The 24,146-nt window shown below is 42.7% G+C and overlaps 1 protein-coding gene across 3 annotated transcripts in view; it reads right to left on the minus strand.

Annotated features, from left to right (window-relative positions):
- Positions 1-24,146, minus strand: part of RNF214 (ring finger protein 214) — a 60,237-nt gene that overhangs the window by 3,911 nt on the left and 32,180 nt on the right. For all 3 annotated transcript variants that reach the window (XM_003418267.4, XM_023558169.2, XM_023558168.2), the window contains exons 7-14: positions 4,142-4,238; positions 3,883-3,971; positions 2,958-3,048; positions 2,662-2,760; positions 2,094-2,470; positions 1,827-1,959; positions 1,508-1,612; positions 381-476 (exon numbers count right to left, since the gene is read on the minus strand). In XM_003418267.4, coding sequence (XP_003418315.2) covers positions 381-476; positions 1,508-1,612; positions 1,827-1,959; positions 2,094-2,470; positions 2,662-2,760; positions 2,958-3,048; positions 3,883-3,971; positions 4,142-4,238 — 1,087 coding nt within the window. The remainder of the gene's footprint in view (positions 1-380; positions 477-1,507; positions 1,613-1,826; positions 1,960-2,093; positions 2,471-2,661; positions 2,761-2,957; positions 3,049-3,882; positions 3,972-4,141; positions 4,239-24,146) is intronic.

Consider the following 24,146-nt stretch of genomic DNA (forward strand, 5'->3'; position numbering starts at 1 on the left):
GCTATTCTGTTAACGGAATTACTAATCTGACATTCAGGTTCTCATATTCCATTCCTCTCATCTAAGCAAAGTCTCATGACAGTGCTAAATTTGAAACAAAGGTTAGATAAATGGGATTATCTCTTATTGTCAATTTTTCAAGAAAGAGACCTATCCGTGCTCTGGTATGAACTGCTTACTCAGACCCCTGAAGGGAATGTGGTAAAAGGAAGCTGGGAGATCCTAGTTGCCAGTATTCTGGAATCTACTGATGTTTAGTCACAGTTTACTATAAACCATATGTTTAGATATTAATGATGAGCATAAACACAATAGATGTTCAAGAAAAATTCTCAGCTAACACAAAGAGCAGAAAATGAGGAAGGTAGTGCAGCACCCACCTCCTTGTGCAACACATGGGCACACGCCATTGGGTGCAGCTCACTGGGCTGGACAAGTTTCTGGCACATTAGACACAGCTTACAGGTGGCTGGAGCCTGCAGGACAGAGAAGCCTTGGTCAAAAGGGTAAGTAACCTCTCGGTCTCCTTGTCTCTTATTACACCCATAATTCCATCTACTATTTTCCTTCAGCAAAAAGACTTTATACCATCAAAATCACAATGAAATATCACCTCACACTCATTACAATGGCTATTATGAGAAAAACAGAAACTAACAAGTGTTGGCGAGGATGTGAAGAACTCAGAGCCCTTGTGCATTGCTGGTGGAAATGAAAAATGGTACAACCACTGTGGAAAGCAATTTGGTGGTTCCTCAAAGAGTTAAACATAGAATTACCATATGATCTAGGATTACCACTCCTAGGCATATACCCAAGAGACCTGAACACAGGGACTCAAAAACATTTGTGTACACCAACGTTCACTGCAGCACTACTCACAATAGCCAAAAGGTTTTAACAAGCCAAATGTACATCAAGAGATGAATGGATAAAGAAAATGTGGTATACACATACAATGGAATATTATTCAGCTATAATAGAAATGAATTTCTGATACATGCTATAACATGGATGAACCTTGAAAACATTCTGCTGAGTAAAATATGCCAAGACACCGAAGGACAAATATTACATGAGCCCATTTATATGAAATACCTAGAAAAGGCAAAGGCCTAAGGACAAAAGTTCCAGGGGTTGTGGGGAGGGGAAATGGGAGTTATTGCTGAAGGGCTACTGAGTTTCTGTTCAGGTGGATGTAGATGTTTTGGAAATGGATAGTAGTGATGGCAGCACAACACGGTGGATGTGATTCATGTCACTGAATTTGTACACTTAAAAACGATTAAAAGAGCTAAGCACAGTTAAAAAAAAAAAAAAAAAAAAAAATCCCTGACACCAAAAGAAAGAAAAGTTCATCTGTAGAAAATTGTCTAAATTACTTGCATTTTCCCAGGTGGGACTGAAAATAGCTCAGCTGATGAGGTGATGGCTACTTTCTGCACTTCACCTGCAATCCCACTCCCCCCTTCTCCATATCCCAGTTTTCAAAGAAAGAGAGTCTTACATGTGAAGACCTTCCAGGGTATGAAACTTGGGCAGAAGGCAAAAACACTGGGGTACTGATTTGGGCCAGTGGAGCAGGGAACAAGGCTCGGATCCGACCAAGTGGCTGTGGGCAGAAACGTCGTCAGAGTAAGGGAAGGAAGTCTCAGTAACTGAGCATACGACAAAAAGAAATCTTTTGTTTCCCAGTTCAGCAAAGGAAGAAAGCAGACTAGATATGCTTGGCTACAAAGCTTCTTCCCACCCCAAATTTTTCTGAAATCTGCCTCACTCCCAATATCCTAGCAGGGCTGAGTTCTCCTCCAGGTAGTCATTCTTACCTGAGTACTTGCTGCCACCCGCTCATGTTCTGCCAGGCGTGCAGCTACCAGCTGGATCAGCTCCTCCATGGTCAGGCCTGCCATGGTGGTACGTGCTGTCTTGATTTGCTGAAGAATGTTGGTCATCTGGGCCCTAAGGAAGATAAATATTGAGGGAGAGAGTGTGTCTATGCTGTAACAGGGGGTATACCCATGACACTTCCCCTATTTTAACCCATAAATACATCTCTGACAGTATTTTAAAAATTAATCCTTAAAGATACTTGCTTATTGCACTGTGGGAACCGAGCCAGCAGCTTGTCCAGGATCTTCTCCAGTTTGTCTACTGGCTGGGGCCGGGGAGATTCAGTAGAAGCCTTAACACCGCCCAAGCCTGGGGGAGGTGGGATGGAGGCGGCAGGAGGCATGTGTGGACCATGGGGACCAACAAGGGAACCTACGCCAGGGCTATTTCTCCCATGGGAGCCAGGAAGGGGTGGGGAAGGTTGGTTGGGCTGGGAAAGGGCAGGGCTCAGGACTGGGAAAGACAAAGAACGGGGATCTGCACTGGGCATAACCATGGGCATTGTGACCTGCCCAATGGAGAAGGGCACCCGAGGGGGCAGAGAGGGATTGGGTGGAAACATCTGAAGCATGAAGTCTGTCTGCAGAGGGGAAGAGGTAGAAAACAAGAGAGAAAGGAAGAAAAAGAACGTTTAGGAAACTGGAGCCGACATCAATGAGCAGCTCTCACACTAAATAAGGATGACCCCAATATCTTCATTAAAACAGCAGGTTAAGGACTCTGGCTCTGCCACCAGCGTGGAAAAGTAGACTCCCCAAAGCCAGCTCTTACCTCAGAAGGGGGTGGAGGCAAGGTGGGAGTAGGGATTTGAGGAAGGCTGCTCAGCTTGGCTCCGTTCCTCACCAAATGAATATGACTATTAAATTGGTCCTAGAAAAGATAGAAAAGGAAGGATTTTTCTTTACTGCTGAGCTGAAACAGCCTCTCCAGAAAAAGAGCACCATCCATTATCAAGAAAACAATGGGAATGGTAAGAAGGTCCCAAAGCAAAAAGTCACCTCCCAATCACCAGAAGTGTTTAAGCACAGAATAACACTGACTGGACGATCACCCATTATTACACTTACCCGAACGTTCTTTTTCATTATCCGAACGCCATTCAGCCTTGTCTCCCACTCCTGTTTGGAACGAATAGTCTCCAGTGTTGGGGGAGTTGACCTTTCAAAAAACCGGAAACTTAAATAATTAAAGAAAGCTCAATCCCTAATTCTTTGAGATAGCAAAACAGTAGCAGGCTAATGGGCCTTAAGGGAAGCAGTAAGAGCGGATGCAGTGGAAGCCCAAGATTCTAAGTCCTTTGTTTCACTTTAATTCCATCCCCTTTTGAGCCAAGTACTCAAGAAAGAGGACCCACAAAGAGAGGGCCTGTCTGCCTACAAATGCCACAAGGGTCCTCCAAATTCCAAGGCAAGAAATGACTACAGGTAGTCCCCAACTTATGATGAGGCTCCATTCCAATAACTCTGTCATGAGTCTGTTCTGACATAAGCGAAACACTTTTTTTTTTTTTTTTTTTAGCTCTTATTATTGCCTTTTATTATCAGTATCTTCATACACTCAATCTTTATTTGTCTTTGGGGGCTGGTATGGGAATGACAACATCAGCAAATTGTGTGCTGCCACATTGTATGCGGTACATTTTACTAACAATAAGGTGTACACAGTCTGCTGTAATAAGAACATATGGTAAGTCAGGGACTACCTGTATATAAGACACAAATCTCCAAAGACCTTTGTTATGCTTTGACAAGATAACAGATACTATTTATCCAAACAGAAATAATGCAGTAAAAACTATAAAACTGTAGAAGGGAAGAGTTAGGGAGTACGGAGGTTCAGAATATGGGAAGAGAAATCACTGGGCAGTTACTACCGCACAGAGATGGCCCTAGTGAAGACACAGTAAACGCCAGGCTTGCTGGCCTAGTGTTACAAAAACCCCAAAAGAAAACCTGTGGGATCATTAAAACCCTAGAATGGGAGTATACTTACTTGAGGTAAGTAAGGTGAAGTTCTGCCTCTTTTTCTGCTTCTTCTAGTTTCAATACCAGCAACTCTTTCCGGCTCTCTAGTGACAAGATCTAAGGAAACAATAAATAAACACATACCATACACACTTTACTAACTTTCATATACACGAAGCTACCCTTACCTAGTTAAATGTTTAGTGGCTCTTGTAACACTATATCAAACTTATATCCACCTGAAAGTCCAAAACCAAGGTTTTCAAGATATCAGCTCTTGTTCTCACCTCTGCCTTCCAGGCCCGTTCTGTCTCTTCCATAATGTTCCGATTTATTTCACCATCCTGATTCTTGAGTCTATCCAGTTCCATCTCCCACACCTCCCTGTAGGGTAAGAAACCAAGAACAAGAGAAGAGAGGTAAGCTTGCTGAGGAACATGAAGGCAAAAGTAAAACCAAAACTGATCTAACAGGCACCTCGCAGAAAGTCTTACTCTAAGTATTAACTAAAGGTATCAACAAATAACACTTAAAGTGGTTTGCAACTGCATAAATGCCTTATATTTGAAAGTAAAAATATTCACATCTCAGCTTGCAAAAATAAGGTTGCCCAGCGCAAGCAGAGTTTACCTCAAAAGCAAAAGCCTCCACTGAAAGCAGAATGTACTTCGATATTCAAGAGAGACCAGAATCATTACGGCATTTCTCTATCCCAACTTGTCTTTTAGTATGGGTGCTGAAGAATGCAGGCCCAATGCAGGTGTCCATTTAACACTCATCTCTAATGCAGCAATCACTAATTCTCCACCGAGCACACAGACACTGTCTTACTGATTTTCACATTTTCTTAGCTATAGCAAACATTCTTCAAAAGGAAAAAAAGTGCTCTTCATACCTCAGTACATCTCATTTCTATTGGTTTCCTCTCTTCTTACATGCCACCATCCCCACCCCTAGACTGTAATATTCACACTCAGTATTAGGGTGACCAACTGTTCTGGTTTGCCCAGGACTGCGCGATCTCCCAGGATGCGAGACTTTCCGTGCTAAAACTGGGACAGTTGGGCACCCTACTCAGGACTGAAGATGCTGTTAAGGAACGGAGCCAGAAAAAGAATTTCTTCATATTACACTTGATTGCAGTAAGTTTTATGGCCGAAAGCAACAATACTACCTAGATTAGTGGATAAAACAGTACAGAAATGTCTAAAATATTTTCACTGGGTTTTAAAAAAGTGAAAATACGAAGAAAGGGTTAAGAAGAATTATATCTTGAGAGCAATGTTTCCACTTTTCTTCAGGGATTAGAAAAACAATTTAATTCTTCTTCTGTTCTTCTACTAACCTACATATATGAATGGGAGCAATTCACTCAACAGAAGTTTCTGAGGGCCCTTCTTCTTTTGTATATTCCTGCTTTTGACCCAGTTCTCCACACATCCTTGCTCCCTATCGCATAGACATAGGTGTGTGTTTCTGTGTGTGTGAGAGAGAGACACACACATACATCATTCATTCACTAACATTAGTCTGATCCTCTACTGACATGGTCTACTCATCTAATAGAAATGAAGAGGTGGACATTTTCTTCCTTAATCTCCATGTTTAAAAAAAAATCCTTGTCAGAATAGAAACCACTGAGTATATTTTAATTTTTTTAATTCTTGGTCTAATTTCATTCAAGTCCCATACTTCTGATACTGCGCATAGCTAGTTTAGGGTATCAACAATTCAAATGAATAAATCCTACCAGACTGTACAAATTTAGCTTGTTGTAGGTCCCAATAGATTTGCATAATCATTAAAATTAATTGTTTCTGATCATGTAAACAATATACACAAATTATAGAAAGTTTAGAAAACACAAAACATGAAAGAACCTAATACAGAGGTCTCAACTCTTCTACTTACTGGTTGTATGATCTAGTCAAGTTACTTAATCTTTCTAGGCCTCAGTTTCTTCATCTGAAAATGAACAGTACCTATGTCATGGGACTGATAGGAGAATTAAATGGGAAAAGTATGTAAAGAATTTATATGGTGCCTGGCACATAAGGAGTATCTAACAAATATTATTCTAAGCATTTTTTAAAAACTCTATTTCTCATAATCACACTACTCAGAAAGAATCATTAATATATTTCTTTCCAGTCTTTTCGGAAATAAATATTTGTTTATATATATTGATGTACGTATGTATAATGTATGGAGCCCTAGTGATACAGTGGTTCAGAGCTTCGCTGCTAACCAACAGGTCAGCAATTCAAATCTACCAGCTGCTCTTTGGAAACCCTTTGGGACAGTTCTACTCTATCCTATAGGATCGCTATGAGTTGAACTGACTCGACAGGAACAGGTTCTGTTTTTTTTTTTTGGTTTATATAACATATACACACGTACATAAGCTTTTCAAATGAAAATTAAAATTTTTATTTTAGTTTTTAAACTTAATATAGTTTTCCTTATCATTAAATATTCTTCAAAAATGTGTTTTTTAAAATGGCTGCACAGATACCTGGAAAACCTGGTGGTGTAGTGGTTAAGAGCTATGGCTGCTAACCGAAAGGTCGGCAGTTCAAATCCACCAGGTGCTCCTCAGAAACTCTATGGAGCAGTTCTACTCTGTCCTATAGGGTTGCTACAAGCCAAAATCGACTCGACGACAACAGATTTGGTACAGATATACCATTACAGCAGTCCCCAACTCATGACGGGGTTCCATTCCAATGGCTCTTCTGGCATAAGGCAGTTCTGATGTAAGTCCAATACCTCATTTTTTTTTTAGTTTTCATTATTATTGCCTTTTATTATCAGTATCTTTATAAATCTAATCTTTGTCTTTGGGTTGGAAACATCACATCTGAGAATAATAACATCAGCAAATTACATGCTGTAACACTGTATGTAGCACATATTACTAACAATAAGAGGTACCAAAAAATAAAAAAAAGGGATGGCCATAAGTGTGGTTCATTGTAACTTGAATACATCATAAGTCAGGAACTACCTGTATTTATTTAGGTATTCCCTTAAGTTATTTTCAATTTCACAATTATAAATAACGTTGAAATGGGCATCTATCTGTGCATGTGGTACTAACATAGGTTAATGATAAAAGTAATAGACTTGAGAGGAAGCTACTTAGAGTAGTCAAGAGCACAGCCTCTGGAGCCAAACTACTCTGAGTTCAAACCCTGGCCCTATTACTATCTGAGCAACCTTTGGCAAGTTATTTACCCTTTCTGTGCCTTAGTTTTCTATAGTATAAAATGTGGATTAGGAAAGAACCTACCTCAGAGAGCTATGAAGATTAAACGTGTTAACACATGTAACACACTTAGCAATGTCTCTGGCATTTAGTAAGAACACAATAAATGCTGGTTATCATTTGGGTGCTGGGACACCTTCCTTCAGAGAAACTAAAATGCATGTATCCATTCTCTCCTCCGTGAGAGGTGATGGAAATCAGTGACTTTAGCGGAGAAAAGCAGATGCTAATTGTCCTGTGAAATACCCTCAACAACCAGAGACAGAACCAAGAGTTAAGATCTGTTGAGACCTCAGCCCAAAGACCTTCCTTTCAAAATACATTATACTCTATGCAACGCAAAAAGAAACAAAGCAAAAACTGTAGGGCAAATTAATACACAGGGAACTGGCTGTAACATCCAAAGCATATATTCCCTGAATTTGAGGATTAGGTTGCAAAATCCTAGTCTATGAAACTGAAACTAATATAAACCAACATAGAAAGAATGAGATTAGACATAAGGAGAAAAATTTACCCTGAGATGAACTGCAAATTTATTGCTGATAATTTAATTCAACAACGTATCATCAGCAGCCTACATACACTGTGCTAGGCATTCTGCTAAAACCCAGGGATATAAAGATGTCCCAATTTCTATCCCCAAGAAGCTCACAATCTAGTCATTTGCCAGGTAAACAAAGGGTACAAGGAAATGCTTGGCAGAACAAACAGCATATGCAAAGGTCTAACCGCAAGAAAGCACATAACTAAGGAAGGGATTCGGGAAGTCAGCAGACAGTGAATATACAGGTGTAAAGCTCAGTAGTGTAATGCATGCTGGAGATACAGATTAGAGAGTCACTAACATATAGATAGGAGCCCTGGTGGTACAGTGGTTAAGAGCTCAGCTGCTAACCAGAACGTTGGTGGTTCGAACCCACCAGCTGCTTCCACAGAACAAAGACAGGGTAGCCTGCTTCTATAAAGATTTATAGCCTTGGAAACTCTATGGGGGCAGTTCTACTCTGTCCTATAGGGTCACTATGAGTCAGAATCAACTCGATGGCAGTAGGTTTGGTTTTAGCATACAGGTAGTAGAATTCCTAGGTATGAAAAAAAATAATCTAGAACAGCAGTTTTCAAAACATGGCCCACGAACCCCTGGGGGTCCCCAAACCCTTTGATGGCCTGGTCATGAAGTCAAAATTTCACAGTAACACTATAGCACTATTTGCCTTTTTCATTCTCATTCTTTCATGAGTCTACAGTGGAGTTTTCCAGATAGTATATAACATGTATCATCACTCTTACAGCTAATGGAATATATGTTTCTGTATTCTCATGTTTTCTAGTATTTTCTAGGGTAGTAGGTTTTGGGTATAATTTGAGTTTTCAGAGATTAACTCAGTTTTTGTCTTTCTCGGTACTTCTGTGCTTTTACTAGCTATCTTCAGTTATACTTACTATAATCTCTGTAATCTCATTGTTATCCAACAAGTCACTGCTGTAAAATTCCATAGTTCTCTACGTACCTAAGTGGGAACAAGTACTTTGTTATTTTACTTTGCAATAACGCTAAAAAAAATTTTTGACAATTTTTTTCAATTTTAAAATTTTAACTAAAATGTATTATTTTAGAATTTAATATTTTTCCTAAGTGTAAATTTATTTATAATATTTTTCTTATATTTAAAAATGAATCATTGGCTCAAAAAGGCAACATTAGAATACTCACTTTCTCAACCCACAGCTGTGGTATACATCTACAGATACTAAAAAAGATGAAGCCGGCCTAGTAATCTGCCTCACGGAAAAAAAGCATTTACTCCAAAGAAAATGGCCAAAACTGTAAATGAAAGACCAAAAAATGACAAATGCTATCTCTCCCTTGACTTTATAGATGCTTATAATTTACCTTATTATATCTTAAGCAACAGAACAGTTTTGAATTGTATTGTCAATTAAGTTCTGGTGACATTTTAAGATGAATCACTCAGAATTTTAAAGAAAAAGAAAGTGAATATTTTAAAGGTAGATGTGATGAATTCTTCAAAAGCCTAAACCTGTTACAGCCTTTCAAACAAGAAATGAAAAAATCGCTGATCCATCTTGCAAGGCAAGCTCCATACTGAATGAGCTGGAGAAGGCAACCCTGTACAGCTGACATCGTTACACGAACAATGCTGGATGAAAAGTTAGTAAGATAAATCAGGGCACTGTACTTTTCAATGTTACAGTAACTCACTGAATTAAAGATTTTGTTGCAAATCTGAAGACTTCGTTAAAAATCTCATCTGTAGAATTGCAATTCTGCTTTACAAATGAATGAAACTACATGGTTAACTTGCTATTTTGTTAGTATTGGTTCAGTACTTGGCACCAACTAATCATCAACGGTGACCTTTTACGTGAATGCTTGACAAGAAACACAAGTGGTGTTCACATAATCAAAGTTAAATAACTGTGTTGAATCTCCTGGTTTATTCTAGAACCACTGTGCTGACATTAATAGTACATTTACGGTACAGAAACTACAGTGGATAGAAACGTTGGCACCTTCAGGGCAGTGACACCAAATCATACCACTAGTCATTGTATTCTTTTCTGATGGGGAGGGGCAATTTTACGTAAGGATACCCTTGATGAAGCTGTAAAAATAACTATTTTATTAAATCTTGGGCCTTAAATACGCATTGTTTTTTATATTCTAGGTGATGAAATATACACCAAAGAAGAATGGTTTTCTCAAGGAAAATCACTTGTGAGATTGAGTTGTGAGAGGAATTAGCCTCTTTATTCAGCACCATTTTTACTGAAAAAACAAATAACAAACTATGGTTATTCAAACTTGGGTATGTGGCAATCAATACATTTTTTAAAATGAACAAAGTAATCCTGTTATTTCAAAAAAGAAAAAAACAAATGACAGTATTCATTACCAACAATAAAATTCAACCTTTCAAGCAAAAATTAGCATTTTGGAAAACCTGTTTCTGCCACTGTGAGCCTGAGTGCTTCACACTACTTAAAAGGTATTCTGATGACATCGGTAATGATGTAAACAAATGTGATTTTTTAAAAAATTGCATAATGAAATGTGTCAACAGTTGGAAGATCTGCATAACTCTGAACCAATGTGCAGTGCATGGTCTTGTAACTCCCACTAAATGAGTGAGGCTACGGAAGTATGGTGTTTGTGGCCCACCAAGGAGATGAGACAGTTTGCCAATAATGCAAATAAGGTGCATGGCACCCTTGTGGGGATGGGATCATGCAAATAAGCTGTATGGTACCTTACCAAGGGGATTGGTCGGTTTTGCCATACTGCTAAGCTTAAAATGAGACATCCCAGAGATGGAAAGGGGGGACCTCACTACCATCAAGAAGAAGAGACAGGAGCAGAGCATGTCCTTTGGACCCAGGGTCCCTGCGCTGAGAGTTTCCTAGACCCAGAAGACAGACACAGAGAGAGAGAGAGAGCTGTATCATCAGAGACAGCACAAGATGGCAAGAAGCAGGGGCCAAGAAATGGGAGCAGCAGAGCTAGGAGATTGGCACAAGGCAGTGCAGTGGGCTTTCCGGCCCATGGAACAAGGCAGTTACAATGAGTGTGCTGACCCACAGGGTGAGAGAGCTGATGCCTTCAGGCAGGAGGCTCCCTGGCAGAGTGGGGTGCCTGTGGGTACTTTTTGACAGAGCTAAGGAGCTTGGTAACACTTGCCCAAGCAGGGCAGAGGCTGGGTCAGCCCAAGAGACCAAAGAGTCCGCAGGGCCCAAGGGCCAGGGAGAGGCCTACCTGTGGGCATGGCCAAGAAACTGTCCTGACCAAAGAGCTGTATCCTGAGTCGTTCCTGATCCTGAATTGTAAGCTGTAATAAATCCCATAACTGTGAGTATGGTTTGTGAGTTTTATGTGGCCACTGTAACCAATTATCAACCCAGCATAGTAGCAGAGTGCTGTGGGGAGGACAGCTGGTGTCAGAATGGGTAAAAAGGTTGGAGAAAGGAGGTATGTCTGACCTCCATCTCACAGCAATCAGCTTTGGCTGATGCTGATGGTGATTCTCTCTCCCCCCTCATGATGTTATAGGGGTCAGACGCCCTGCCATGCCATTTTTACACAATGGCTAACAGATCCATTTAAAGTGCAAGGTAAGCCAAAAAATTTTAATTTAACAGTACAGTTAATTTAACAGTACAGTTCACTGATGCAGTTTCAGAATACATACTGGATCTAATCCTGGAGATGCAGTGGTTAAATGCGTGGCTGTTAACCAAGAGGCCAGCAGTTCCAACACACTAGCTGCTCCACGGGAGAAAGACGAGGCAGTCTGCTTCTATCAAGGTTTACAGTCTTTGGTCTCGGGGAACATCTAGCTCAAATGGCATAACACAGTTTATAAAGAAAATGTTCTAAATTCTACTCCAGTGAGCAATGTCCGGGGTCTTAAAAGCTTGTGAGCGGCCACCTAAGATATTCCACTGGTCTCACCCTGTCTGGAGCAAGGGAGAACGAAGGAAACCAAAGATACAAGGCAAAGATCAGTCCAAAGGACTAACAGACCACAACTACCACAGCCTCCACCACACTGAGTGTAGGGTGATGCTTTTCAGCTAGATGCATCCCCTCCTAATGGAGTCAGCTTTGCTCTTCCCTGAAGCATGCTGGGGATGAACTTGGGATGGACTCAGGCCAAGGTACAATGCCGGGAGTGGCATGAATGGCTGGCGGCCAAGGCCGAAAAATTCCTTTGCAACAAGAAGAAAAACATCTGGGCCTGAATGTGAAGTCCCTGGGAACACTGGCTGCCCAAAGACTTGGAGAAAAACAAATGAGCCTTAGCCCCAACTGAAACGGTATATAATATAAGCTTGTGTCCCCTGCTAGGTGGTTGCAGAGCACTAAACTGGTCCAGCCACCACCCTGGGCTGACTGTCCTGTAAGTAGGCTCCCCAAATAAACCATATGTCACCATCATTGGTTCCGGAGTCCTTCGGTCTCCTGGAGATGCAGCCGACCTTGGGTCCACATACTGCTGGGTTGTTACACAACAATTGGCGAGCCAGCCAGGAGACCGAGGAAACCTTCATGAGCACCAGACATATGGCGGGGAGAGGGATCCTGACAGGAGGAATCCTGGGATGGCCCCGTCTTTCGCGTGGGGGGGGTGCTTGCAGCTATCTTGGATAGCTGCAGCCCACCGCATGAATACAGGGAAGCCCCGAAAATGCCCAAGGGCATTGAGGATGTGCTGCGTCAGCTGGAGGCCCCAAAGCAAAAGCCAGATTGCTGTGCTGCGGGCACCTAGTGTGGGGTGGCTTCTACTGGCAGCCTCGAGAGGGGCGTCGGACACAGAGTTAGCTGCTAGGGCCCAAATTAGACAGCTGGAAGCAGAGCTGCAACTGGAGAAGATATGCGTGCAGCACATTCCTCTTCCACTGAAACATCAGTGTTCCGTTTGCAGGAGCAAAAGGCATCTGCGGGGGAAATCCCAGGTTGGCCAGTGACCTCCATATGGGGAGGTCTGGCCCATATGCTTTTCTGTGGGGAAATCCTAGGTTGGCCAGCAAAGTCTGGCTAGCTCAGTCAGTAGAGCATGGGACTGGAGATGGTTGGAAGGGCTAAGCTAGTCCCTGGCACTGAGAACACCCAGTACAAAGCAAGAGTTAAAACAGTAGGGGCAAAAAAAAAAAAAAAAGGAGTAGAAAGCCCTTCAAGATAGCTTGTGTCGAGTGACCCTGAAGAGACCTTAGAGGCCCTCTCTGGAATTCTCTGCTAGCTGCCCCTGCCAAGATAACCAAGGAGCAACATAGCTGCAGCTGCAATAGTAAGGGGAAAACTCAAATAGGAGGGTCCGCCTCTATGTTACCAGGCAACTGGGCTGGACCCGGGCTTGCATTTGGTATGGTAGAGGCATAGCTTCACAAATGTCTGAGGGCTCTGCCAACTTTTCCCAGATCTTTTTTCAGAAATAGTTACGGCTGAAGATTAAGCCCAGGTTCCTCTGTTACCAGGGAGGACCAAAGGCCTTGTGTTGCAATTAAAGTTCAATGAGGTAAACATTTGGGTCCGAGGTCATTATCATTGAGGCACTTGCCCAAGCCTGACTATGGATAAGCCCCTTTGGGGTCCCTACAAATTCTTGTTGTATGTACCGATGAAGTTGATCCATTAACGCACACCTTTGTAGACTTTTGCCTCCAAGTCCTGATGGGAATTGCTGTACTTAGGGCCATTTTTAGAGGGGCACATAGAAACCGTGATGTGGGCTATAGCTCATAGCCTGGCCATTCAATCTGGGCACTGACAACGCTCAGACTGACACATAAAGCAAGCCCCTATGGAGATGAGACATCTGGACAAAAAAAAAAAAAAAAAAAAAATCAGTTCTGTTCCTGATAAGCTTCTGTTACTTGTGTGGATGTTGTTGTTGTTAGGTGTCATCGAGTGGGTTCCGACTCATACTGACCCTATGCACAACAGAACGAAATACTGCCTGGTCCTGGACCATCCTTACAATCGTTGTTATGCTTGAGCTCATTGTTGCAGCCACTGTGTCAATCCACCTTGTTGAGGGTCTTCCTCTTTTCTGCTGATCTTGTCCTCTGCCAAGCATGATGTCCTTCTCCAGGGACTGATCCCTCCTGACAACATGTCCAAAGTATGTAAGACGCGGTCTCGCCATCCTTGCCTCTAAGGAGCATTCTGGTCGCACTTCTTCGAAGACAGATTTGTTCCTTCTTTTGGCAGTCCATGGTATATTCTTCTTTGCCAACACCACAATTCAAAGGCGTCAACTCTTCTTTGGTCTTCCTTATTCATTGTCCAGCTTTCACATGCATATGATGCGATTGAAAATACCATGGGCTTGGGTCAGGTGCACCTTAGTCTTCAGGGTGACATCTTTGCTCTTCAACACTTTGAAGAGGTCCTTTGCAGATTTACCCAATGCAATGTGTCTTTTGATTTCTTGATTGCTGCTTCCACGGCTGTTGATTGTGGGTCCAAGGAAAATGAAATCCTCCACAACTTCAATCTTTTCTCCATTTATCATGATGTTGCTCATTGGTTCAGTTGTGAGGATTTTTGTTTTCTTTATGTTGAGGTGCAGTCCATACTGAAGACTGTGGTCTTTGATCTTCATCAGTAAGTGCTTCAAGTCTTCTTCACTTTCAGCAAGCAAGGTTGTGTCATCTGCATAACACAGGTTGTTAATGAGTCTTCCTCCAATCCTGATGCCCTGTTCTTCTTCATATAGTCCAGCTTCTCAGATTATTTGTTCAGCATACAGATTAAAAAGGTATGGTGAAAGAACACAACCCTGACACACGTCTTTCCTGACTTTAAACCAATCAGTATCCCCTTGTTCTGCCCGAACAGCTGTCTCTTGATCTATGTAAAGGTTCCTCATGAGCACAATTAAGTGTTCCAGAATTCCCATTCTTCGAAATGTTATCCATAGTTTATTACGATTCACACAGTCTAATGCCTTTGCATATCCAACAAAACAATGGTAAACATCCTTCTGGTATTCTCTGCTTTCAGCCAGGATCCACCTGACATCAGCAATGATATCCCTGGTTCCACATCCTCTTCTGAAACCAGCCTGAATTTCTGGAAGCTCCCTGTTGATATACTGCTGCAGCTGTTTTTGAATGATCTTCAGCAAAATTTTGCTTGCCTGTGATATTAATAATATTGTTATATAATTTCCACATTCGGTTGGATCACCTTTCTTGGGAATAGGCATAAATACGGATCTCTTCCAGTCAGTTGGCCAGGAAGCTGTCTTCCATATTTCTTGGCATAGACAAGTAAGCACCTCCAGTGCTGCATCTGTTTGTTGAAACATCTCAATTGATATTCCATCAATTCCTGGAGCCTTGTTTTTCGCCAGTGCCTTCAGAGCAGCTTGGACTTCCTCCTTCAGTACCATCGGTTCTTGACCATACGCCACCTCTTGAAATGGTTGAACACTGACTGGTTCTTTTTGGTATAATGACTCTGTGTATTCCTTCCATCTTCTTTTGATGCTTCCTGCGTCGTTTAATATTTTCCCCATGGAATCCTTCACTATTGCAACAGAAGGCTTGAATTTTTTCTTCAGTTCTTTCAGCTTGAGAAACACCGAGCGTGTTCTTCCCTTTCGGTTTTCCATCTCCAGCTCTTTGCCCATGTCATTATAATACTTTACTTTGTCTTCTCAAGAGGCCCTTTGAAATCTTCTGTTCAGTTCTTTTACTTCACCAATTCTTCCTTTTGCTTTAGCTGCTCGACGCTCAAGAGCAAGTTTCAGAGTCTCCTCTGACATCCATCTTGGTCTTTTCTTTCTTTCCTGTCTTTTCAGTGACCTCTTGCTTTCTTCATGGATGATGTCCTTGATGTCATTCCACAACTCGTCTGGTCTTCGGTCACTAGTGTTCAATGCATCAAATCTGTTCTTCAGATGGACTCTAAATTCAGATGGGATATACTCAAGGTCATATTTTGGCTCTTGTGGACTTGCTCTGATTTTCTTCAGTTTCAGCTTGAACTTGCATATGAGCAATTGATGGTCTGTTCCACAGTCGGCCCCTGGTCTTGTTCTGACTGATGATATTGAGCTTTTCCATCATCTCTTTCCACAGATGTAGTCAATTTGATTTCTGCATGTTCCATCTGGCGAGGTCCATGTGTATAGTCACCATTTTTTTTTACGTTAGTGAAAGAAGGAATTTGCAACGAAGAAGTCATTGGTCTTGCAAAATTCTATCATTCGATCTCCGGCATTGTTTCTATCACCAAGGCCATATTTTCCAACTACTGATCCTTCTTCTGTTTCCAACTTTCGCGTTCCAATCGCCAGTAATTACGAATGCATCTTGATTGCATGTTCGATCAATTTCAGACTGCAGCCGCTGATAAAAATCTTCTATTTCTTCATCTTTGGCCCTAGTGGTTGGTGCGTAAATTTGAATAGTCAAAATGAGAAGAAACAGCTGCAAACATCCATTAATAATCGGAACCTGGAATGTATGAAGTATGAATCTAGGAAAATTGGAAATCATCAAAAATGAAATGGAACGCACAAACATCGATATCCTAGGCATTAGTGAGCTGAAACGGACTGGTATTGGCCATTCTGAATCGGACAATCATATAGTCTACTATGCAGGGAATGACAACTTGAAGAGGAATGGTGCTGCATTCATCGTCAAAAAGAACGTTTCAACATCTGTCCTGAAGTACAACTCTGTCAGTGACAGCATAACATCCATACGGCTACAAGGAAGACCTTGTGTGAACAGTCATCAGAAAAGCCCCTATGCTGAGAGTGGAAAACAACCAGGAAGCAGACGTCTTGCCAGCTGACAGCAGAGGCTGAAGCATTGTCTGCTCCAGAGCAAAGAGATGTGCAACCAGCTACCTCCTGGATTTAAGGGAAGACAGTACATAGAGATTGACAAACCACTATAGACTGGGTCTGCAAGCACAGACCGCCACTGTCATCAGAAAATGCCGGACAGCACAGGAAAGCTGACCTGCGTACATGACCCTGGCCAAGGCTAAAACCTGCACAGGGACAGATTCCCGAGCCAAAAGGCCAGGGCATTCTCAGCAGGTAAATCATATCGGGGCCTTGTATCCTACACAGAGACTTTCACTGGATCTTGAATGATCTCTTCACATTCTTTATCACCCCAAGCCACAGGGGCAATTGAGCACTTCAATGTACAGGTTTAAATGGCTGATGGGAGGGGATAAGACAACCCCAGCCTGGACCATGCATCTCAGACAAGCTGTCTGGGGTCTCAATGGAGCAGTTCCCTGCAAGGGCATTTCTTTTTTGTGCTGTATGTTTGATCAAATTGTCTATTCTATAAAATGTGTTTCTTTGGTATACAATTGTTCCTGACAAAAGGTCTGGGTTCCACAAAGGCACTGACCAGAGAGGACGAGAGGAGGCCCAGCCTACAGCCTTCTCTGTCGAGGGGTGGGAGCCTCTCTTGCCCCTCAACTACGGCTGTGGCAAAGATGCCCCGCAGGTTAACGGGGGACCAGAGGCTACACACTGAAACGATCAAACACTGGAGCCCCACTAACAAGGAACATCTTTTGCCTTTGGTGGACACCGGAGCAGAACGCACCCTTATTTACAGTAACCCGCATAGGTTTAAAGGGCCACTAACAGCTACTGATGGATACGGGGGCGGGCCATCAGGTGCGCCAAATCAAACTAGTGCTGCAGGTTGGAAAGCTACCAGGTATACATAGTCCTGATACCAGAATACATTCTGGGCACAGACATCTTGTCCAAGTGGAGCTGCAGACCTTCAAGGACAAGTTCCACCTGCAAGTAAGAGCCGTAAAAGCTGTAGTAGGTACGAGGTAATGTTAAATGGTCCCCTGTGTGGTTGCCCTCCCCGACTCAAGTCGTAGCCCTTAAGCAGTACCACCTTTCTTGTGGGCACCAAGAAATCACTGAGGCAGTGCAGCTCTGAGTGGGGATTCTGAGACTGGCTAAGAGCCCCTTCAATAGTCCTGTCTGGCCAGGACAAGCCAGATGGCTCCTGGAGAATGACAGTAGACTACTGGCAATTAAATAAGGTGACCACCCCCCTCCCCCTTGTTTACAGCTGTACCCAACACTGCATACATGATGGAACAAAGAGGTGAGGCACTGGGCACTTATTTTGTGCTCAACTCGGCTAATGCTTTCTTTAGCATCGCTCTACACCCGAACAGCCAGGACTAGTTTGCCTTCAGTTGGGAGGAAAGACAGTGGACCTTCACCATGCTCCCACAAGGATACCTGCATAGCTCTACCATATGCCATGCCATGGTTGCTGCCGACCTCAAGCGGTGGACTCCCCCCGCCGAGGTGGCCCTATCCCTATATTGATGATGTCATGCTGATCTCTGACTCGTTTGCTTCTTTGCAGACTGCAGCTGGTGAGGTTGTCATGCACTTCCAGTTGGGGGGATGGGCAGTGAATGCAGTGGCGGGTGGAGGGGGAGCAGGGGCCTGGCTTGTTGGTCAAGTATTTGGGTTATCTGGTCAGGTAAGACACGAGTAGTGCCTGAACTGGTGATAGATAAGGTCCAAGCCTACCTCCGCCCAGAAACTGTGAAGTAGCTACAGGCATTTGTCGGGTTCCTAGGGTACTGGCTCTCCTTCACACCCCATTTAGCCCAAACCTTAGGGCCCCCATATAGGTTAGTGAAAAAAGGAAGTGAGACTGAGGGAGAAACAAAAAGACTGGGTCAGAAAGTGATACAGGGGGTTAGAGGGGAAGAGAATGAGCGAGAGAAAGACTGGGAGAAACAAAGACTGGAGAGGCAGAGACAAAAGGTGAGACTGGGGAGAGTTCTAGAAAGCGAAGTTGTGAGCAGAAGACAGAGTCCATAGGAAAGGAGAGACACAGACACAGAGTGTGAAGAAAGGAGCAGTGTGGGACTGAGAGACAAAGGAAGATGAGGGCTTCCAGCAGGTGGCTGTGAAGCAAACACAGGCTTTGGGAGTGTTGATGCAAGGTCAGTCATGCCAACTGGATGTAGCCTGTTACCTACCCCGAGGGGTACAGGTGGGGCCTGTGGCAACAGCAAAGTAACAAAAGAGTGCCACTGGGATTTTGGTCCCAGAAGTGGCAAGGAGTGGAAGGAAGGTATAGCTTGCTGGAGAAACAGTCATGCGAAGTATATAATGCCCTACTGTAAGTGGAACCAAGTCCTTATAAAGGGCCAAATTCTCCTTTGCTGGGAGTGTTGGAATGGGACCATTACCTCTCGTCACCTCAGAGTGATGGGTTAGACCCCCAACAACAGTGTGCTAGAACCCTGCTAGTAGTTGCCAATAGTTGGTTAGGGAAACAAAAGCAAAGCCTGTGGGCAGGGGCATACCCGTTGCCCAAGGGGTGGCTTTGAACATGTGGCTCACATGAGTGGCCGCACCCGCCCTATGACTGGGTGGGGCGCTGCACCTGGGGGGTGGCTTTTGGAGATGCGGCCGACCTTGGGTCCAGGGGCTGCTGGGTTGTCACACAACACTGAGTACAGTACAACTAGATGGTGCCTGGCTAACACCACTGATTGTTCTGACAGGGATCACAATAGAGGGTCCCGGACAGAGCTAGGGAAAAACACAGAACAAAATTCTAACTCACAAAAAAAGACCACATTAATGGCCTGACAGAGATTGGAGAAAACCTGAGAGTATGGCCCCTGGACACCCTTTCAGCTCAGTAATGAAGTCACTCCCAAGGTTCACCCTTCAGCCAAAAGATTAGACAGGCCCATAAAACAAAATGAGACTAAACAGGCACACCGGCCCAGGGGCAAGGACTAGAAGGCAGGAGGGGACAGGAAAGCTGGTAATAGGGAACCCAGGCTTGAGAGGGGAGAGTGTTGACATGTCGTGAGGTTGTTATCCAATGTCATAAAGGAATATGTACTATTTAATAAGAAACTAGTTTGTCTACAAAACCTTCATCTAAAGTACAATAAAAAAAATTTTCAAAAAAGACAAGAGTTTTTTGTGTGAGAGACTGACTTGATTTGTAAACTTTCACTTAAAGCACAATAAAAATTATTAAAAAAAAAAAAAAAAAAGACACAGGGAAAAATTAGTCCAAAGGACTAATGGACCACAATTACCATGGCCTCCACAAGACTGAGTCCAGCACAACTAGAAGGCGCCCGGCTACCACCAATGACTGCTCTACAGAGATCACAAAAGCAGGTTCCAGACAGAGCTGGAGAAAAATGAGAACAAAATTCTAAAACACAAAAAGACGAGACTTACTGGTCTGACAGAGACTGGAGAAACCCGAAGAGTATGGCCCCGGACACCCTTTTAGCTCAGTACTGTAGTCACTCCTGCGTTCACCCTTCAGCCACAGATCACACAGGCCCATAAAGCAAAATGAGACTAAAAGGGCACACCAGCCCAGAGGCAAGCATGAGAATGCAACAGGGGGCACGAAAGTTGGTAATAGGGAACCCAAGGTCGAGAAGGGGAAAGCGTTAACATATCATGGGGTTTGGCAACCAATGTCACAAAATAATTTGTGTAATAATTATTTAATGACAAACTCACTTGCTCTGTAAACCTTCATCTAAAGTACAACTAAAAAAAAAAGATTTACAGCCTTGGAAACCTTATAGAGCAGTTTTCAGGGTTGCTATGAGTCAGAATCAACTCAACGACAATATCGAAGAAGAATATCCACAATTATTTTAAAAGGCTATTAAAACACTGCTTGCTTTTCCAATTACCTATCTGCGTATCGCTAGATTTTTCTTCCTGTATTTAAAACAAAACTGCATACTGCAATAGACTAAATGCAGAAGTAGATAAACTAAGCCTCTCCCACTTATGAGATTTACAAAAATGTAAACAATGTCATTCTTTTAACTATTTTTGCTTTGGAAAATAATTATTTTTTTCATAAAAAATGCTGTGTAACACACAAAGTTTATTATTGTTATTTTAAAACAAATTAATGCATAAATACTTAAATTTTTCTCAGTTTTAATTTCTAATTCAGTAAATATTGATAGCTAAAACGCATATAATCAAAAGTTATTTGAGGTCCTGATCATTTTTAAGAGTGTAAAGGGGTCCTGAGACCAAAATATTTCACAACCTCTAATCCCTTCTTATCTCCTCCCATCCTGATGATTTTAAGCATCTGGTTACACACAGACAGTCCATATTCAAAACCTCAAACTTCATGCTGCCCTTCTCCAACGCCAACCTTCTTTCTAACCACATTTCCAATTTAACCACCAAAACCAGTTCTAACTTATCTCTAGAGCAAACAAGAACCAGGCACAAACTGGAGAGTATCTGACAACTGGCAGAAGCGAGTATCACTGTTGTTTCCTGTTTTTTTACGATTATTCCCTTAAAGGCAAACCGAATACTGATGACTAAAACTCAGACACTTCGGACTTACCAGGTGAAAAACCAGAGCCATAGGTTGGGAACCCCAAATTCTGTGTACAAATCTGCCCAAATCTCTGGCTGATACCTGAACCACTCATGCACAAGTGAGATTCTAGGGAACCCAGATAAGTCTAAATGAACTGAAGTGAGATTATAGCTGCTGCTTACCAAATGAGAGCTAGAATATAATGTTTGAGTCTAGCCAAGGTAAGAGCCTGATAAAACAAATTAAAAAATAAAATTAAACTCAAAGACTCCCTGGAGGAATGTAACAGAATCCAGGGCCTCTACAATGTCATTATTCGCAATGTTCAGAGTGCAATCCAAAATTACCAACGTACAAAGAAACAGGAACATGATCCATAGTCAAGAGCAGGGGTTGGCAAAATACACCTACTGTTTTTGTAAATTAAATTTTACTGGAGAGGACCTCATACCACCAAGACAGTAGTGCCAGGAGCAGAGCGCGTCCTTTGGACCTGGGGTCCCTGCTCTGAGAAGCTCCTAGACCAGGAGAAGATTGATGACAATGATGTTCCCCCAGAAGCAACAGAAAGAGAAAACCTTCCCCTAGAGCTGGCATCCTGAATTTGGACTTCTACCCTCCTGAACTGTGAGACAATAAATTTCTCTTCATTAAAGCCATCCTCTTATGGTATTTCTGTTATACCAGCACTAGATAACTATAACAGAACTGGGGTGCTGCTCTGACAGATACCTAAAATATGGAAGCTGTTTTGAAACTATGAATGGATAGATGCTGGAAGAGTTTTAAGGTGCCTAACAGTAAAAGCCTAGATTGCCCTGAATAGACTGTTGGTACAATTATGGCCATCAGACAGTTTTGGTGAGGACTCAGAAGTGAGAGCTGTTACACTGAAGATGGCACAGCCAGCAAGAAGCACAGCAGAACCAGGAGACCAGTGAAAAACAGCACTGGACCCAACAACGGAAGAGGAGAGGTGAATGTCTTTTGCCCGGGACGCTTCCTAGTGGAGTTGGGTGCCTCTCAGCACTTGTCGGTGGTGCTGTGCTTGCTGACCCACAGAGCAAGAGAGCTGAGTGCCTTCTGGCCAAAGTATACTGGCAGAGTGGGGCGATTCCAGGCACCTTATCAGTGGGGCTAAAGAGCTTTGGAATACATGCCCCATAGGGGCAGACATGAGTGGTGAGGCCAGAGGGGCCAAGAGGCCAAGAAACCAAAGAGCAGAAGCTGAAGAGACAAGGAACAAGAGAAGCAGAGCTGCCACAGTCTCAAAAGGTAGGGCCAAGACCTCTGAAGTCACAAAGGGTAGTGCCATGGCCTCTGGAGTTTCTGAGGGTGGGGCCACAGCCTCCTAGGTTTCAAAGAGTCAGGTCTTCACCAACTCAATTCAGATCCTGGAGTGTGGGGCTGTGAGTGTCAGCAGGGTGGGGCCAGATCCCCTGTCCAGAGCTGAGTGGGCATGGCTGCCATACCTAAGAAGCAGAAGAACTGGGCCTGCAGGGGCTGTGGGGGTGGAGTCACCACTCAGATGGACTAGGAGAATGGGACCACCCAAATGCAAGGGAGGAGAGTTGCCATTCCAGTGGGCCTGAAAGGCAGAACTGAAGCTGAGGGTACTCCCCCCAGAATCTGGACAGTGTGGTCAATACCCAGAGTCTAGAAGACAGGGCCATTACCTAAATGGCCTCAGTGAACAGAGGATTATTTTCAAGCCTTGACAGCTAAGGTAATGTGCTCTACTGACTTGCTTGGTGCCTGTTATCCCTTCTTTCCCTCCAATTTCTCCCATGTGTAATGGAAATGTCTATTGTGCCTGTTCCACCATTACACTTCAGAAGCAGGTAACTTGTATTCCAGATTTCCCAGATGATGAGGCATTTTCAGATTTTGGACTTAAGACTTCTGCTATGACATGACAGGGTGAATGTATTTTACATGTGGCAAGGGCATGAATTTTGGGGAGCCAGAGGGTAGAATGTTATGGATTGAACTGTGTCCCCCAAAAATGTGTGTCAACTTGGCTAGGACAAGATTCCCAGTATTAAGTGTCTACCATTTTGTCATCTGATGTGATTTTCCTATGTGTTGTAAATCCTACCTCTATGATGTTAATGAGTCAGGATTAGACACAGTTATGTTAATGATGTAGGACTTAGTCTACAAGATTAGATTGTATCTTGAGTCAATCTCTTTTGAGATATAAAAGAGAGAAGCAAACAGAGAGACAGGAGGACCTCATACCACCAAGAAGGTAGTACCAGGAGTAAAGTGCATCCTTTGGACCTGGGGTCTCCATGCTAAGAAGCTCCTGGACCAGGGGAAGATTAATGACAAGGATGTTTCCTGAGAAGCGACAGAGAGAGAAAGCCTTCCCCTGGGGCTAGTACTCTGAATTTGGACTTCTAGCCTCCTAAACTGTGAGAGAAAAAAATTTCTTTTTGTTAAAGCCAGAAAACAAGACAAAAAAATTATTAGAGCACAACCATGCTCATTCACTTATATACTATTTATGGCAGTTTTCACATTACAACAGCAGAACTGAATAATTGTGACAGATTATATGGCTTGCAAAGCCTAAAATATTTACTATATGACAATCAATCCCCTCCCTCCACCCCGAGTCACTGGCAACCACTGATCTGCTTTCTCTTACTATAGTTTTGCGTTTTCTAGAATATCATGTAAATAGAATCATACACTATAGGATCTCTTGTGTCTGGTTTCTTGCTTAGATAATGCTTTTGTTTCCCAACTCCTTGCAAACAATGAGAAAGGACTCTAAGATCCTTTAGCAAGCAAAATTTTAAAGTATCTATTTTAACTCTCCAAAAAGGCATAAAAGAAAACACAATCACAAGGAATGAACAAATAAGAACTCTCAGCAGAGAAACGGAAACTATAAAAAAGAACCAAATTGAAATTCTAAAACTGGGTTTCCCGAAAAATACAACATTGGGAATATAAAATCCACTGCATGGGCATAACAGCAGAATGGAAAAGATATAAGAAAGTAAGTGAACTTGAAGATTTATCAATACAAATGAACCAATCTGATGAACAGAGTTTAAAAAAAAAAAAAATTGGAAACAGGTGAACAGAGCCTCGGTGATCTACAGGATCACATTAAA

Source organism: Loxodonta africana, chromosome 15 (assembly GCF_030014295.1).
Source record: "Loxodonta africana isolate mLoxAfr1 chromosome 15, mLoxAfr1.hap2, whole genome shotgun sequence".
Taxonomy (NCBI): Eukaryota; Metazoa; Chordata; class Mammalia; order Proboscidea; family Elephantidae; genus Loxodonta; species Loxodonta africana.